The sequence below is a fragment of the Daucus carota genome, chromosome 7, assembly GCF_001625215.2.
Source record: "Daucus carota subsp. sativus chromosome 7, DH1 v3.0, whole genome shotgun sequence".
NCBI lineage: Eukaryota > Viridiplantae > Streptophyta > Magnoliopsida > Apiales > Apiaceae > Daucus > Daucus carota.
Genome location: NC_030387.2, coordinates 39780933 through 39794759, shown reverse-complemented (window position 1 = coordinate 39794759; position 13827 = coordinate 39780933). Strand labels below are relative to the sequence as shown.

Genomic DNA, 13827 nt, shown 5'->3' with positions numbered 1-13827 from the left:
ATTATTAAAATTTATATATAATTTATCATTTTAAACATTATTATCAATTAATATTAAATATATTTTAATTTTAATAAATACTAGTTGAAAAGCCGCGCGTTGCGGCGGCCTATAAAAATTATATTAAATAATTTAATATTAATATTTGTAGAATGCAATAATTTTATGGCTGTTCATAAAAAATATATTAACGATTCAAAATTAATATTTGTAGGATAAAATAAATTTTATATTATAAAAATCTTGATGTAATACCAATACTGATATATAAAATTGCAAAATTGGACTATAATTCATGGTGAAAAAATGAAAATAAATTTCTACACGTAATTAACAATTTAAAGCATGACGAATCTTAATTTTATTTGTGTTTTTTTTTAATCATGTTCTTACATGGTCACTTAAATTCGTGAGAGAGTGTCTATAATTACCCTTGCTTGTAACAACCATTATTTTATAATACTGTATAAACAATCTTCACTTAAAAGTTGCACTTAAAAGTTGCTTGAACGGAGCAAACGGATAATGCATGAATAATATTCTCCTCTATACAAAGTAAATTATATAAAAATTAACAACAAACATGTCCGATTAACAAAACAAATATTATAAGAGAATAACCAACAAACACACGTTTAATTTATTGATATCATCCATCAGCTGCGGGTTTCTACGTAAAAAAATAAATATATATATTGATATCATCCATCAATATCATGTCAAGACTATATTCTTCTCCCATGTTGCATACTGGTTTATAACTAACTTTCCTTGCAACAACTTTTATTTTTTTAATACCGAATAAACAGCCTTCACTTATCGTTGTAGAAAAACGACACCGCCGAATTAGAAATCGAGCAAGAGAACTATCGCTACAGAGAGGTAGGACTGTGGTATTGAGAAAGAGAGGAGATTATGTTTAGATAATCCAAAACCCTACGACCTATACCCCATGTTGTGTTTAGATAATCGAAAACCCTACAACCTATAGGGGTATTTATAGGTGCAGAGAGAATTGTGTGCAACTCTTTCCCATAATTAAATAATCTGAAACAAAATCGGATTAAAACTTTCAAGTTACTATATTCCATAAATAATCCGAAACAAAATCAGATTAAAACTTTCAAGTTACTATATTCCATAAATAATCTGAAACAAAATCAGATTCCGAAACTTGCTTCTAGTATATCCGAAACTAAAAAAGGTAGTTCTAATTTTTGATATTTTTCATCCAAAAATTCCAGAAAATTAGAAAAATCGAATGGAGCGATGTGAAAGGCGCCACCTACAGGCCCCTCGCTTCTTCTTTGTATAAGTATATTGATTAGTTGTATTAACTAGTTGAGAAGCCGCGCGTTGCGGCGGTCTATAAAAATTATATTAATGATTCAATATTAATATTTGTAAAATAAAATAATATTATGGCTGCCTATAAAATGTATATTAATGTTTCAAAATAAATATTTGTAGGATAAAATAAATTATATATTATAAAAATTTTGACGTACTACCAATACTAATATATAAAATTAATTTGGACTATAATTAATGGTGAAAAAATGAAAATAAATTTATACACGTAATTAACAATTTAAAGCACGACGAATCTTAATTTTATTTGTGTTTTTTTAAAAGTAATCATGTTCTTACATTGTCACCTTCCTCCAATTTTTTTGGATTGATTGTGCACAAAAACATCTAATTTAAATCCATGAGATAACGATCTATAACTACTCTTGCTTGTAGGAACCTTTATTTTTTAATATTGTATAAACAGCCTTCACTTAAAAGTTGCTTGAACGGAACAAACAGATTATGCATGAATAAATTTTTCCTATATACAAAGTAAATCATATAAAAATTAACGACAACAAACATGTCCGATGAACAAAACAAATATTATAAAAGAATAACCAACAAACATATATCACTAATAGTTAATTTATTGATATCATCCATCAATGTCATGTCAAGACTATATTTTTATCCCGTATTTGGATTTGTCGACTCCCACATACATAGCGGCCTATAACTACCTTCGCTTGCAACAATCTTTATTTTTTAATACCGTATACAAAGCCTTCACTTATCGTTGCAGAAGAACGGCACCACCGAATTAAAAATCGAGCAAGAGAACTATCATCAGAGAGAGAGAGGTGGGGTTGTGGTATTGAAAGAGAGGAAATTGTGTTTAGATGATCCAAAACCCTACAATCTATAGGCTTTTTATAGGTGCAGAGAGACTTGTGTGCTACTTTTTCCCATAATTAAATAATCTGAAACAAAATCAGATAAAAACTTTCAAGCTACTATATTCCATAAATAATCTGAAACAAAATCAGATTCTGAAACTTGCTTCTAATATATCCGAAACTAAAAAAGGTAGTTTTATATTTTTGATATTTTTCATCCAAAAATTTTAGAAAATTAGAAAAATAGAATGGAGCGATGTGAGAGGCGCCACCTACACGCCCCTCGCTTCTCCTTTATATAAGTATATTGATTAAGATTATTATTCTATTTATTATTATGTACAACATAGCCTCTTACGATCTATAAAAATAATTATTATAAGCGTTGATTCTGTTGTCAAATATAATATTTAGATTATCAAATATTTAAAAATATTATGAAACACAAAAGTTGAAATTATTAGATTAAATTAGAAGTATATTGTCCAATACTTATATAAACGGAATATTTTTCTTATTTAATTGATCTAATGAAAATTATCATTGACATATTATTTTTTATCGGTCACAAAAAACTTTTGTGTTCGTGGCTTTAGATATCTCAGCACTGCCATATGAATACCAAACTTGGCCTAGATATATATACCATGCTGGCTCAAAGAAACCAGTTACAAGAAGCAAGATCCTAAGAAAGAGTTGTGGTAAAGCCAAGATCCTAAGAAAGAGTTGTAGTAAAGCTTGTGTTGAACAATAACATGAAAATATGTTTTACATGTTATGGTTGTTCCATTGTCTCAAATCTGTGGTCACCATCAGCATTAGCCTGAATTTGAGCTGCATACTGTAAATTCCAGAGGATATCCTCGAAAGATGGACGGTTCGAGGAGTTGAGAGAAATGCACTTGCTGGTAATCGAGATCGCAACTGATAAGGATTCTTGTGAGCAGGTTGCTAGAACATTTGGATCCACGACCTGTCTCTGCCCCTCAGGGCTCTCCAATGACACCTGTAAACGACACAACTTATGATTTAACGTGACTTGATGTGATAAGATGGGAGGTTAAAATGTCAAACTAAGTTCCGGATATATAAATCAGTTTTTGGCTTATTAATAACTTTAAATCAGTTTGTTTATTACACAAACATGCATTTTTCAGGTTAAAGTCATGTTTTAGGTTACTGCTAAATTGAGGGATATCCGTGGTTCAACCAGATGTCCAGATCAAATATACCCAATATTTCTGCTCAAATCGGTCACAGAAATTTAAATACTCACACGCGCCTTTACCAGGCAGAGGTCCTCATACCTCTTATTAAGAAGAAAAGAGAGAAGTGCTAACCATGTCATTCAGCATAAACGACTCCTTTTTTGCAGAAACTGAAGGTCCTACAATCGACTCAAGTATTATATATCCAAAGCTGTAAACATCATCGTCTAGGTTCTTCATCTTTCTGCAAACACAAATAATTAATAAAGCATGTAAAAAATTAGATACCATTGCATTCTCCTTTGCAGCAGAGACTAGTTGTCACAGTAACAAATCTGTCAAATTTAAATTCTTACCGCGATTGTGGATCCTCTTTTACCTGCAAAAAATGAGAAAACTAGTCAAAATCGAGGAATTAGTAGTCTATTTTCCATATAAAGCTTCTAAGGCATCACTCCAGAACTTACCTCAGGTTTATCAGTTTCGTCTGTTACTATTGACAGCCCGTAATCACTCAGCTTCGCCATTTGGTGCTCATTCAACAGGACATTATGTGTTTTCAGTCGATTGCTGAAGAACCCGGGGATGAGTCCAGTATGCAGAAAGTGAACAGCCTTGGCTACACCAATTAGAATTGCCAGTCTGTCTGACCATTTGAGCATCTTTTCTGAAGTTTCTGCTAAATAACCACGGTGTTAATGATATATGATCTCCTTAAGCCCTCCTCCCAAAACGCTTGAGGTCGGGGTTGGGAAAATTTACTTAATTTCCAACCAGTAAATGGTAACACAATTCCATGATAATATTATAACTTACCAGAGAGATGTGCCTGGTAATTGCCACAGGGTACAAACTCATATACAAGATAGACTTTGTTTGCTCCAGAACCATGTGCAACTTCATCATCGATGCAGTTCCCCAAAAGGCAAGCCAGGTGTGGATGGCGAAGCTTTGCAAGCAGATCCAATCTGAGCTTAAGATTTCGGACTGTATATTTCTTGGAGACAGACATACATCGTATTGCCACTTTAGTACCATTCTCCAATCTTCCTTTGTAAACCTGACAATAATAATGAAGAAAGCATCATATTTTTTACTTGCACATGACAATGAGCCCGTTTGGCTGAGTTTAAAATTGTGACTTATAACTTAATGTGACTTAATGTAATGTAAAGGGCCTTTCTCATTACATCTTATCAGTAAAACGGCTATGACAAAGTACCTTGCCATTGCAACCTTCACCGATCAAGGCAGACACGTTGAAGTTGCCTGTGGCATTCTTTAATTCTTCGGAAGTAAACACTCTGTGTACCGGCATCCCTTGAGTGCCTAGTTTCGTTGCCTCGTATATGAACCCTGAATTAAAGATGAATGACAAAGGAATCTTGTAAGCACAAATGCAGATGATTATTTCGGGCTTCATCAAGGAACATAAAGAGTTAAAATCATTGGCAAGAATGACATACTTCCACTTGTTATGATTGCTGAAGGGAACTTTGTGACAGAGTCCTCTCGTTTTTGCAATAAATGTTGCTCTGATGTTTCTCTAGACCTTCGACAGAGAAAAACGCAACAACAAGCTAGAAGCACAAGAACCGCACAAATTCCTCCAATTACACCAGCTAGGATTCCGATATTCTTTCTTCCAGATTTTTTTTTCTCAGGGTTAGCATCTTTGCTGACTCTGCAATAAGTTTGTGGATGTTGATGCAATGAATTATCCGATAGGCAATTCCCTTCATACTTGACAACTTTCTTGTTTGGTCCAGAGACTAAACACGAAGGCAACCGACCTGTCAATTTGTTGTTGGAGATGTCAACAAAATTAAGCTCACTCCCGCAGCTCAAGTGACTTGGAAATGATCCACTCAACATGTTTGATGCAAAATTCAAGTAGGTGATGTTGCGTAGAGAAAAAAGGGCGGCAGCAGGTGTTCCTTGGATAGAATTGCGTGACAAATCAAGTTTCTGAAGTTGAAGGAGCTGGCTATACTGCTTAGGAATCTCACCAGAGAAAGAATTGTTGCTCAATGAAACCATAATTAAACTCTTTGGCAACCTTGGAAGTTCTGAATCAAACTTGTTATTACTCAAATTCATCGTTTCAAGATTCGCTAAAGTACTCAAATCAGGCAATTTACCAGAAATGTCATTGTTGATCATGCTCAGGCTGGTTAAATTTGAACCAGACCAATTCGGAAAAGTCCCATTGAAGTAATTCCCATCTAGAATAATTGTTTGGAGCATCACAAGCCTAGGGACAGTCGAAGGAATGGTACCAAAGAGGAAATTGGAACTCAAATCCAAGTACTCAAGAGCGTAAAATCGATGAATTTTATCAGGAAGCAGACCCCAAATGCCTAAAGAAACCAGACTGAGAACTTTCAAGCTGTTCAGTCTAGCCAATGTTGCAACCAGAGAATCCATAGAAAAATTCCCTGATAGAGTCTGATCTCGTATCGCGAATCCATTAAAATGCCTTGCCTTGTCTGACTTATCACCCTCTATTCTGATCTCAGTTACAAAATTGTTCTGACAAGTAATGTTCACTTGAGCAGATGATGAGTAACAAAAATCTGTGGTACTATTGGCCCAAAACTCCAGTTCTTTCGGATACTCCAGCTGCTTCCTGAGCTGAAGAAGCACTTGTTTTTGTGAAGATAGCAGTTGTTGATGAGTTCTCAATACACAGAAACTACAAGTAAAACACAGCAGAACAAGCAATCTGCATAGCTTCATGAATGTGATCATTCTGCAGTCAAAAACTACACACTAAAACAAAACAATGCTGCAGAAATATGCGGTACTCACTGATGCAGCATTACACGAACGATATCAACCAAACGTACTCAGTATATCCCGACTAAATCTTCCGGCTAAATATGGATATGATGAGAAGGGTTGTGATATCTGAGTAAGTTTGACTGATATCATTAAGAAAGCATAGTACTAGACAGACATTTCTGCAGTGATCTGGCTAAGATCTTTGTGTAATAAATTTTTTTAAAAAAAAAAGAGCATCCCAATAAATAAAAAAGGCAAGTTGATAGCAAGTATACTAGTATTTGGTGAGCTCTCTTTCCCACTATTCTTACTCTGTAATGCTGCTGGAGTGCTTGCACATGGTGTTTTTTCTTGAGGATTGAAATATAAAATATTCATTAATGTGGTGGGTCGCCCTGCAGAGACAGTTGGGAGCTGATAAAGATTTTTAAAAAAGCATAAAAATTTTCTTTTCAAGGTCCTTTCTACATTCATAAAAAATGTGTTTTTTATTGCTCGGGACTGGTGTAGGACTCGGAAACAGTTCAACATAAATCATTTCCAGATCTTATTCAATTTGTCATCAACTAGGACTCGACTGAATCGAAGAAAATCATAAATCATTCCCAAATCCGTATATTTCGTTGTGTTAAGATTTGTCCCTCAGCTACGACTCGACGAAATCGAAGAAAACCAGAGAAATTTTGTAACGAGGCTAAAATACAGTGAGACTGAAATAGGGGAATAAGGCCATACCAAGCCAGGCTGTCTCTGATATTAATAATACAGTAGAAATCAAAAATGTACATGAAATTGGCTAAACCAATCATCCATGCTTTGGCCCATGCAAAGTCTGGTGTAAAATTGAGCTACTTGGAAATATATTATACTTGGATTTTTGGCATATATTATCTCCAGTCACTGCCATGATAATTTATCATAGTATTATAGATTTTAATAACATTATTGAGGGACCTTGTTCGTAAAGAGCATGACAATTGACAACTACTGGTGTGCCATGCAGTTTATGAACTAATTATTAGTTAGAAAATCTTGCTAATACTCATTTTCGCTTGTTATCAACAGTGCTTTCACATCTTCTTTTAGCTCAGAACGGTGCAAAAGAGTAGAGGTGTCCAGAAGCACGCGAGCTCAAACTTGTTTAACTGGGCTCTTTTAGTTAAATGAGTCAAGTTGGAACTTAAATTCTATTTTGTTTAATTAAAGGAGTCGGCTTGACTCGACTCGTGAAATTATACCAGCCGAGTTCATGTAAAAGTTAGCCTCGATTAAGTGTCAAATTGAATGATCCGGCTCGACTAACTCTTTAAAACCAGATCATTTAGCTAAATGAGTACGCTCGACTCGACTCGTAAAATTAAACAAGTCCGAGTTCGGGCAGAGCTTTTGACTAATTAAGTTAAATGAGCCGGCTCGTTTAACATGATTCAAATTACGCCGACTCCAAACTTTACTCGCTCGGCCCAAATTACAACCCTACGAGGGAGGAAAGTTGCTTTTTTAAGGATATTCTGAAAAAATCAGATAAAAATTTTCCTATCATTAAAAAGATGAGTTCATAATTTATCTATTTCTAAAAAAATCGAATAGAATCGAAAATTCGAACCCAATATTTACTGCTGGATTGTCCCTCATAACATTGAATTATTAGAATTTCATGATGAGCTCTGACAACTTTAAAATACAGTTGAGAGTAGTACTATTCTCAATCCCGCATTAAAATTCAAAGCTAGCCAATAAAAACAAAAGCGTTACTATCTGGAATAATTAAGCAAATCGCTGTCAAAGTGACATGGATTAAACATTGCTATCACTTTTAGGTGTGAGAAAATTGTGGTATACATGAATTTAGTTAAAAACATGAAAGTGAAGGGAGACTTATAAGCGGACTGAGCCATTGCTCTCCAGTGTTTTTGGACCCAATTTTTCTACGTACGCTCAGCTTTATGGCAAATTGTCCCTTGTACCACAAATTAGGTTTGCTCACTTATTGATTTAGAGACAAACACACAACGTACAGTGTAGTAATTTTAGAATCTGGGGTAAGATATTCACTGTTGCAGCTGTGCAGACACTAAATGAGAGCGGACTACGACCGGTCGTTTGGTCCATGTAGCTGAAATTATGTACTCCCTTCGGTTTGACTTTCACGGAGATTAAGGAGATTAAGAAAAAAACAGTGTTGTAAAAAGCGGGAATTGGATTTAATCAGTGAACTCACGGAACAAGGATTAATCGGAATTAATCAGATTAATCAGTGATTAATCGGATATTTAATCAGTTCAGTGAGTTACGGAACAGAGATTAATCGGTGATTAATCGTGATTAATCACCGACTTTTAGAACATAGGAAAAAAATAATAAGTTTAGTTTAAAAGTGGGTGAAGTGGCGGGACTCATCAATATTTAATAACAGATTTTAGATAGTAGAGGAAGGTAGTGGGTGTAATAAAGTCTTTAAAATCCGACGAGTTCATAATCTTTTTCTGTACAACTCGATAAATTAGTAGTCTCTTGTTATCAAAAAAATTATCTATTAATATTATTAATTTATTCAACATACATATGTCAGAACTAAAATTTAAAAATATATTGATAATTATTAACTTATCGAGATATTCCTAAAAAATTCTATGATATTATATCATTCCTCCCTGATCCCGAATTCCTATAGTCTAACGGGCCCAATATATGAACTTTAGTTGGGCTGCTCCATAATGCTTTCAACTCATTGTTTTCCGGCTTGCTAAGTCCAGCATCTTTACTTTGAGATAAGCCCAGCATCTTTTTTACTTTGAGATAAGCCCAGCATCTTTTTGTTATGTATTTTTGTTAGGGAATTAGTTAGTACTTTAGGCGGGAAATGTGGTTATAAAGTGGAAGATGGTGGAAGTAGTAGTTAGCGTTTTGTTAAATCAGTTCTAGTCTCCATTTTCTGTTCTTCCTCAACTCTCTCTCTGTAATTCTCTTACCAGTTAATAGAAATTCTATCTCTTTCCATTACAAGTGGTATCAGAGCCGTTCGTTTCTCCGGCGACATGGCTGCGACTACTCGTTCTAGGTCTACTGAAGATTCATGGCGTGATATAGATGCTAAGCTTCAGGAAGTTAGCAAAGCTTGTCACAAGCAAATTGAGCAGAGTACTTCGGCTATGGAGTCCAAGATTATCAGCAAGATAGATCAGTTGGTTTCGATTGTTACAAATTGTGATGCTAAGATTGAATTGTACAATTCTACAATGGAGGAGCGGATTAATGCAAGAATTGGGAGTGTTGTTAAGGGACTAAATCTCACCAAACATGTAGGTCGAGATGGAGAAATGTTCATTGATCGAACCCCAATTATACCTAATCCAGGATCTCAATCTCAGAATAAGGAGAATGGGGGTGTTCATTCTCATTCAGATGGGACTTTCAAGTGCCAATTGCGTCAGCCAAGGATGGAAATTCCCAGTTTCAATGGAGATGATCCAAGATCATGGGTGCGTAAATGTAATAAGTTCTTCTTGATCAATCAGGTTAGTGACAAGACTAAACTCGAATTTGTGGAAATGTTTTTGGAAGGGAAGGCTGATGTTTGGTTTCAGAGTATGAAATTGGTTAATGATGATTTGTCTTGGAATGATTTTTGTGAGTCAGTTGTTAAACGTTTTGGGAAGAAAGGGGGTCTGGATGAGCAAGAGGAATTCAATAAATTGTGTCAAGGGGGCACAGTTTTGGAATATGTAGAAAGGTTTGAAGAACTTAAATCTGTAGTGTTGGCTAGGAATCCTCATTTGGAGGAAGTGTATTTCATTTCTAGTTTTATCTCAGGTTTAAAAGGAGAACTCAAACCAATGGTAAGGCTGATGAAACCACAGACACTGTTAGATGCCATTGAAATTGCTCAATATCAAGAACAAACTGTAGAAATCTTGGTTAAGAAATCTGAGACCAAGAAGACAGTGAGTAGTGTTAGTACAAAATGGATTGGTGGGGAAAAGAAAAGTGTGGAGAAGGAAGTTACAACTAAGGAAGGGGGACTTAGTAATGGAGGGAAAGATAATTTCAAGAAGATATCTCCAGAAGAATTCCAGTATAGAAGGAATAATCATTTATGTTATAAATGTGGAGATAAGTTTTCACAGGGCCACCAATGTAAAAATCAACAGTATACATTCATGTTGGTAGAAGAAGGAGAGCATGATCTGTTGAGTGAAGTACTGGAGGAAGAAGAGGAAGGCACTGTAGCTGAGATTTCACTAAATGCATTGTCTGAGAAAATACACAGGAAGACAATTACATTAGAAGGAGTATTGCAGAATCAGGGTATTAGGATTCTAACTGATACAGGGAGTACATTAAGTTTTGTGAGCAGTGAAATAGCCAAGAAATTACAATTGGAAAGAGTTAAATGCAAAGAGATATCTGTTCAATTGGCTGATGGAAGGAAAGTAGTTAGTGAATTCTATGTACCTAAAGTCAAATGGAAAGTTCAACAATATGAATTTCTTTTTGATTTGAGAATAATTGATATCTGTGGTTGGGATCTGATATTAGGAGTGGATTGGATGGAACAATTCAGTCCTATCTTATTTGACTTCAAGAAATTATATTTGAAGTTAAATGCAGAAGGTGAGCAAGGTGAACAGATGCTGCTTAATGGGAGGGTAGAGGAAGCAACTATACAGTTGGTGAGAGGAAAAGAATTACAGTTGTTAAATAAGAATTTAGCACAGCAGAAGTTGAAGGAAAATTTATGTGTAGCAGAGGAGAAACAAGAAATTTCAGACATGATAAATCCTATTATCAAGAAGCATTCTGCAGTGTTTGAAATTCCAGAAGGGTTGCCTCCTAACAGATCTGTAGATCATGAGATACCCTTACAAGAAGGGTCTGTTCCATTCAAGCTCAAACCATATAGGTATCCACACTCTCAGAAATCTGAGATTGAAAAACAAGTACAGCAGATGTTGGATAGTGGGATCATTAAAACCAGTAATAGTCCATTTGCATCTCCAGTAATATTGGTCAGAAAAAAAGATGATACATGGAGGTTTTGTGTGGATTACAGACACCTGAATAAATTGACCATTAAAGACAGATTTCCAATACCTAACATTGATGAGTTGTTGGATGAATTGCATGGAGCTAAAGTGTTTTCTAAACTGGATTTGAGGGCTGGTTATCATCAGATTTTAGTCAAACCAGTAGACACATATAAAACAGCCTTTCAGACTCATCATGGTCATTTTGAATTTGTGGTTATGCCTTTTGGATTAACCAATGCTCCAGCCACTTTTCAATCACTTATGAATCAGGTATTTCAGCCATTTTTGAGGAAATTTGTTCTGGTTTTTTTTGATGACATACTTGTTTACAGTTCAAGCTTAGAAGAACATGTGAAACATTTAGATTTAGTGCTGGAATTGTTAGCAGAAAATCAATTGTTTGCCAAGCAATCTAAATGCTCTTTTGCTACTACATCTGTGGAATATTTGGGCCATTTGATTTCAGACAAAGGAGTAAGTATGGATCACAGTAAAATTGCAAGTATTGTTGAATGGCCAGTTCCAGATTCAGTTAAGACATTAAGAGGATTTTTGGGAATTTCAGGATATTACAGGAGGTTTATAAGAAATTATGGAGTGATAACTAAACCTTTGACTGAATTACTAAAGAAAGATGGATTTAAATGGGATGATCAGGCCACTGAAGCTTTTAAGAAATTGAAAGCAGCTCTGTGTGAGGCACCTGTACTAGCCATGCCAAATTTTTCAATACCATTTGTGGTAGAGACAGATGCTAGTGCTACTGGGATGGGAGCTGTATTGATGCAACAAGGAAAACCAATTTCTTATCTTAGCAAGGCATTCAATAAAAAGAATATGGGTTTTTCTGTGTATGAGAAAGAGTTGTTGGCTTTAGTTCTAGCAGTGACTAAATGGAGACACTACTTAGTAGGTCACCATTTTATTATAAAGACTGATCATCAGTCTTTGAAGTATTTGTTGGAACAGCCACTTCACACTTCTTTACAATATAAGTGGTTGTCTAAATTGCTTGGATTAGACTATGAGATTCAGTATAAAAAGGGAGTGGAGAATTCAGCAGCTGATGCTCTTTCTAGAGTAGTACACCAAGAACCAGTTAACAGAGAAGAAAGTATAGTAAGAATGGCTGCAATTTCAGAGGTTCAACCTGTGTGGTTACAACAGGTCTTGAACAGCTATGAGGGAGATGAAACCTGTCAAGGCATTATTTCTCAGTTATTGTTGGATTCTGAAAGCAACAAAGAGTTTCAAATTGTGCAAGGCATTCTTAAGAAAGGAAACAAAATATATTTGGGAAGTTCAGGAGAAGTCAGGAAACAAGTGATATCAGCTTTACACAATTCATCTTTAGGGGGACATTCAGGACAGAATGCTTGCTTGCAGAGAATTAAGACAGTATTCTATTGGCCAGGAATGAAACAAGATGTAGTTGAGTGGATTAGAACCTGTGAAGTATGCCAGAAATATAAATCTGAGCACAATTCATATCCAGGATTGCTGCAACCTTTACCTATACCAACAGCTGTATGGAAAGATATTTCTATGGATTTTGTTGAAAAATTACCAGATTCTGAGGGTGCAAATGCAGTACTGGTTGTGGTAGATAGGCTGTCCAAATATGGACATTTCATTGCCTTGAGTCATCCTTTTAATGCAGAAGAGATTGCCAACATTTTTCTGGATCAAGTTTTCAGATTGCATGGGTTACCAACCACAATAGTGAGTGACAGAGACAAGATTTTCACTAGTAAATTTTGATCTTCTGTGTTTGAAAAATTGGGAGTGCAATTAAACTTTACTTCAGCTTATCACCCCCAGAGTGATGGACAAACTGAAAGGTTAAACCAGTGTTTGGAGGCATATTTGAGGTGCTTTGCTGGAGACAGACCATGTACTTGGAAGAAATGGTTAGGGATGGCTGAGTATTGGTACAATACTTCATTTCATACCAGCCTGGGCCTGACTCCTTATGAAGCATTATATGGGACTAAACCAATCACATTCAGTCTAGGAAATCTGCAAGATATGATAATTCCAGTTGCTGAGAATTGCTGGTTCAGAGGGAGCAAGTGTTAAAACAACTCAAAGAGAATTTAATTAAAGCTCAGCAGAGAATGAAGTACTATGCAGACCAGAAGAGAACTGAGAGACAGTTCCAGAAAGGAGAGTGGGTTTATTTGAAATTACAGCCATACAGGCAGAAATCTGTGGCTGATAGGAGTTCATTAAAATTGTCTGCTAGGTTCTTTGGACCATTTCAGGTGGAGGAAAAAGTTGGAGAGGTTGCTTATAAATTGAGGCTTCCAGATCACTGCAAAATTCATCCTGTATTCCATGTGTCCTTGTTAAAAAAACATGTGGGACAAGCTCCTATTGTGGCTGGAACTTTACCAGAATATGATGAAGAGGAGGTGATGGTGTTATTTCCAGAGAACATTCTGCAGAGAAGACAAGTGCTGAGAGGAGACAAGACTGTGGTGCAGTGGCTGATTAAATGGAAGGACTTAAGTGTAGCTGAGGCTTCTTGGGAGGACTGCAATTTTATTTCCAACCAATTTCCAGAATTTCAAGCTTGAGGACAAGCTTGTTGTTAAGGGGGAGGACTTGTTA

At 35.5% G+C, this 13827-nt stretch overlaps 1 protein-coding gene across 2 annotated transcripts; it reads right to left on the bottom strand.

The window, feature by feature from the left end:
- Positions 1 to 2800: 2800 nt before the first annotated feature.
- On the bottom strand, positions 2801 to 6571 carry LOC108193273 (probable inactive leucine-rich repeat receptor-like protein kinase At3g03770). 2 transcript variants are annotated; one of them, XM_017359863.2, is made up of 7 exons: positions 4867 to 6571; positions 4623 to 4756; positions 4217 to 4460; positions 3868 to 4076; positions 3757 to 3779; positions 3533 to 3644; positions 2801 to 3198 (listed from the first exon to the last, which is right to left on the bottom strand). In XM_017359863.2, exons 1-7 carry the CDS (start codon positions 6149 to 6151, stop codon positions 2968 to 2970), a joined length of 2238 nt encoding a protein of 745 aa, XP_017215352.1. In that variant the 5' UTR covers positions 6152 to 6571; the 3' UTR covers positions 2801 to 2967. The 2 variants fall into 2 exon arrangements, with proteins under 2 accessions (XP_017215352.1, XP_063937861.1); XM_064081791.1 differs by having other exon boundaries at positions 3868 to 4079; positions 4867 to 6295.
- Positions 6572 to 13827: the final 7256 nt, after the last annotated feature.

What these genes read in the sequence shown, in the direction of transcription:
- LOC108193273 (XM_064081791.1), bottom strand. Translation starts at nt 6,151, where the DNA reads ATGATCACATTCATGAAGCTATGCAGATTGCTTGTTCTGCTGTGTTTT. An exon ending in TTACCAGGCACATCTCTCTG is followed by an intron (nt 4,080 to 4,216) that starts GTAAGTTATAAT and finishes GTGGTTATTTAG; the next exon opens with CAGAAACTTCAGAAAAGATG. An exon ending in CGTTTATGCTGAATGACATG is followed by an intron (nt 3,199 to 3,532) that starts GTTAGCACTTCT and finishes TGTCGTTTACAG; the next exon opens with GTGTCATTGGAGAGCCCTGA.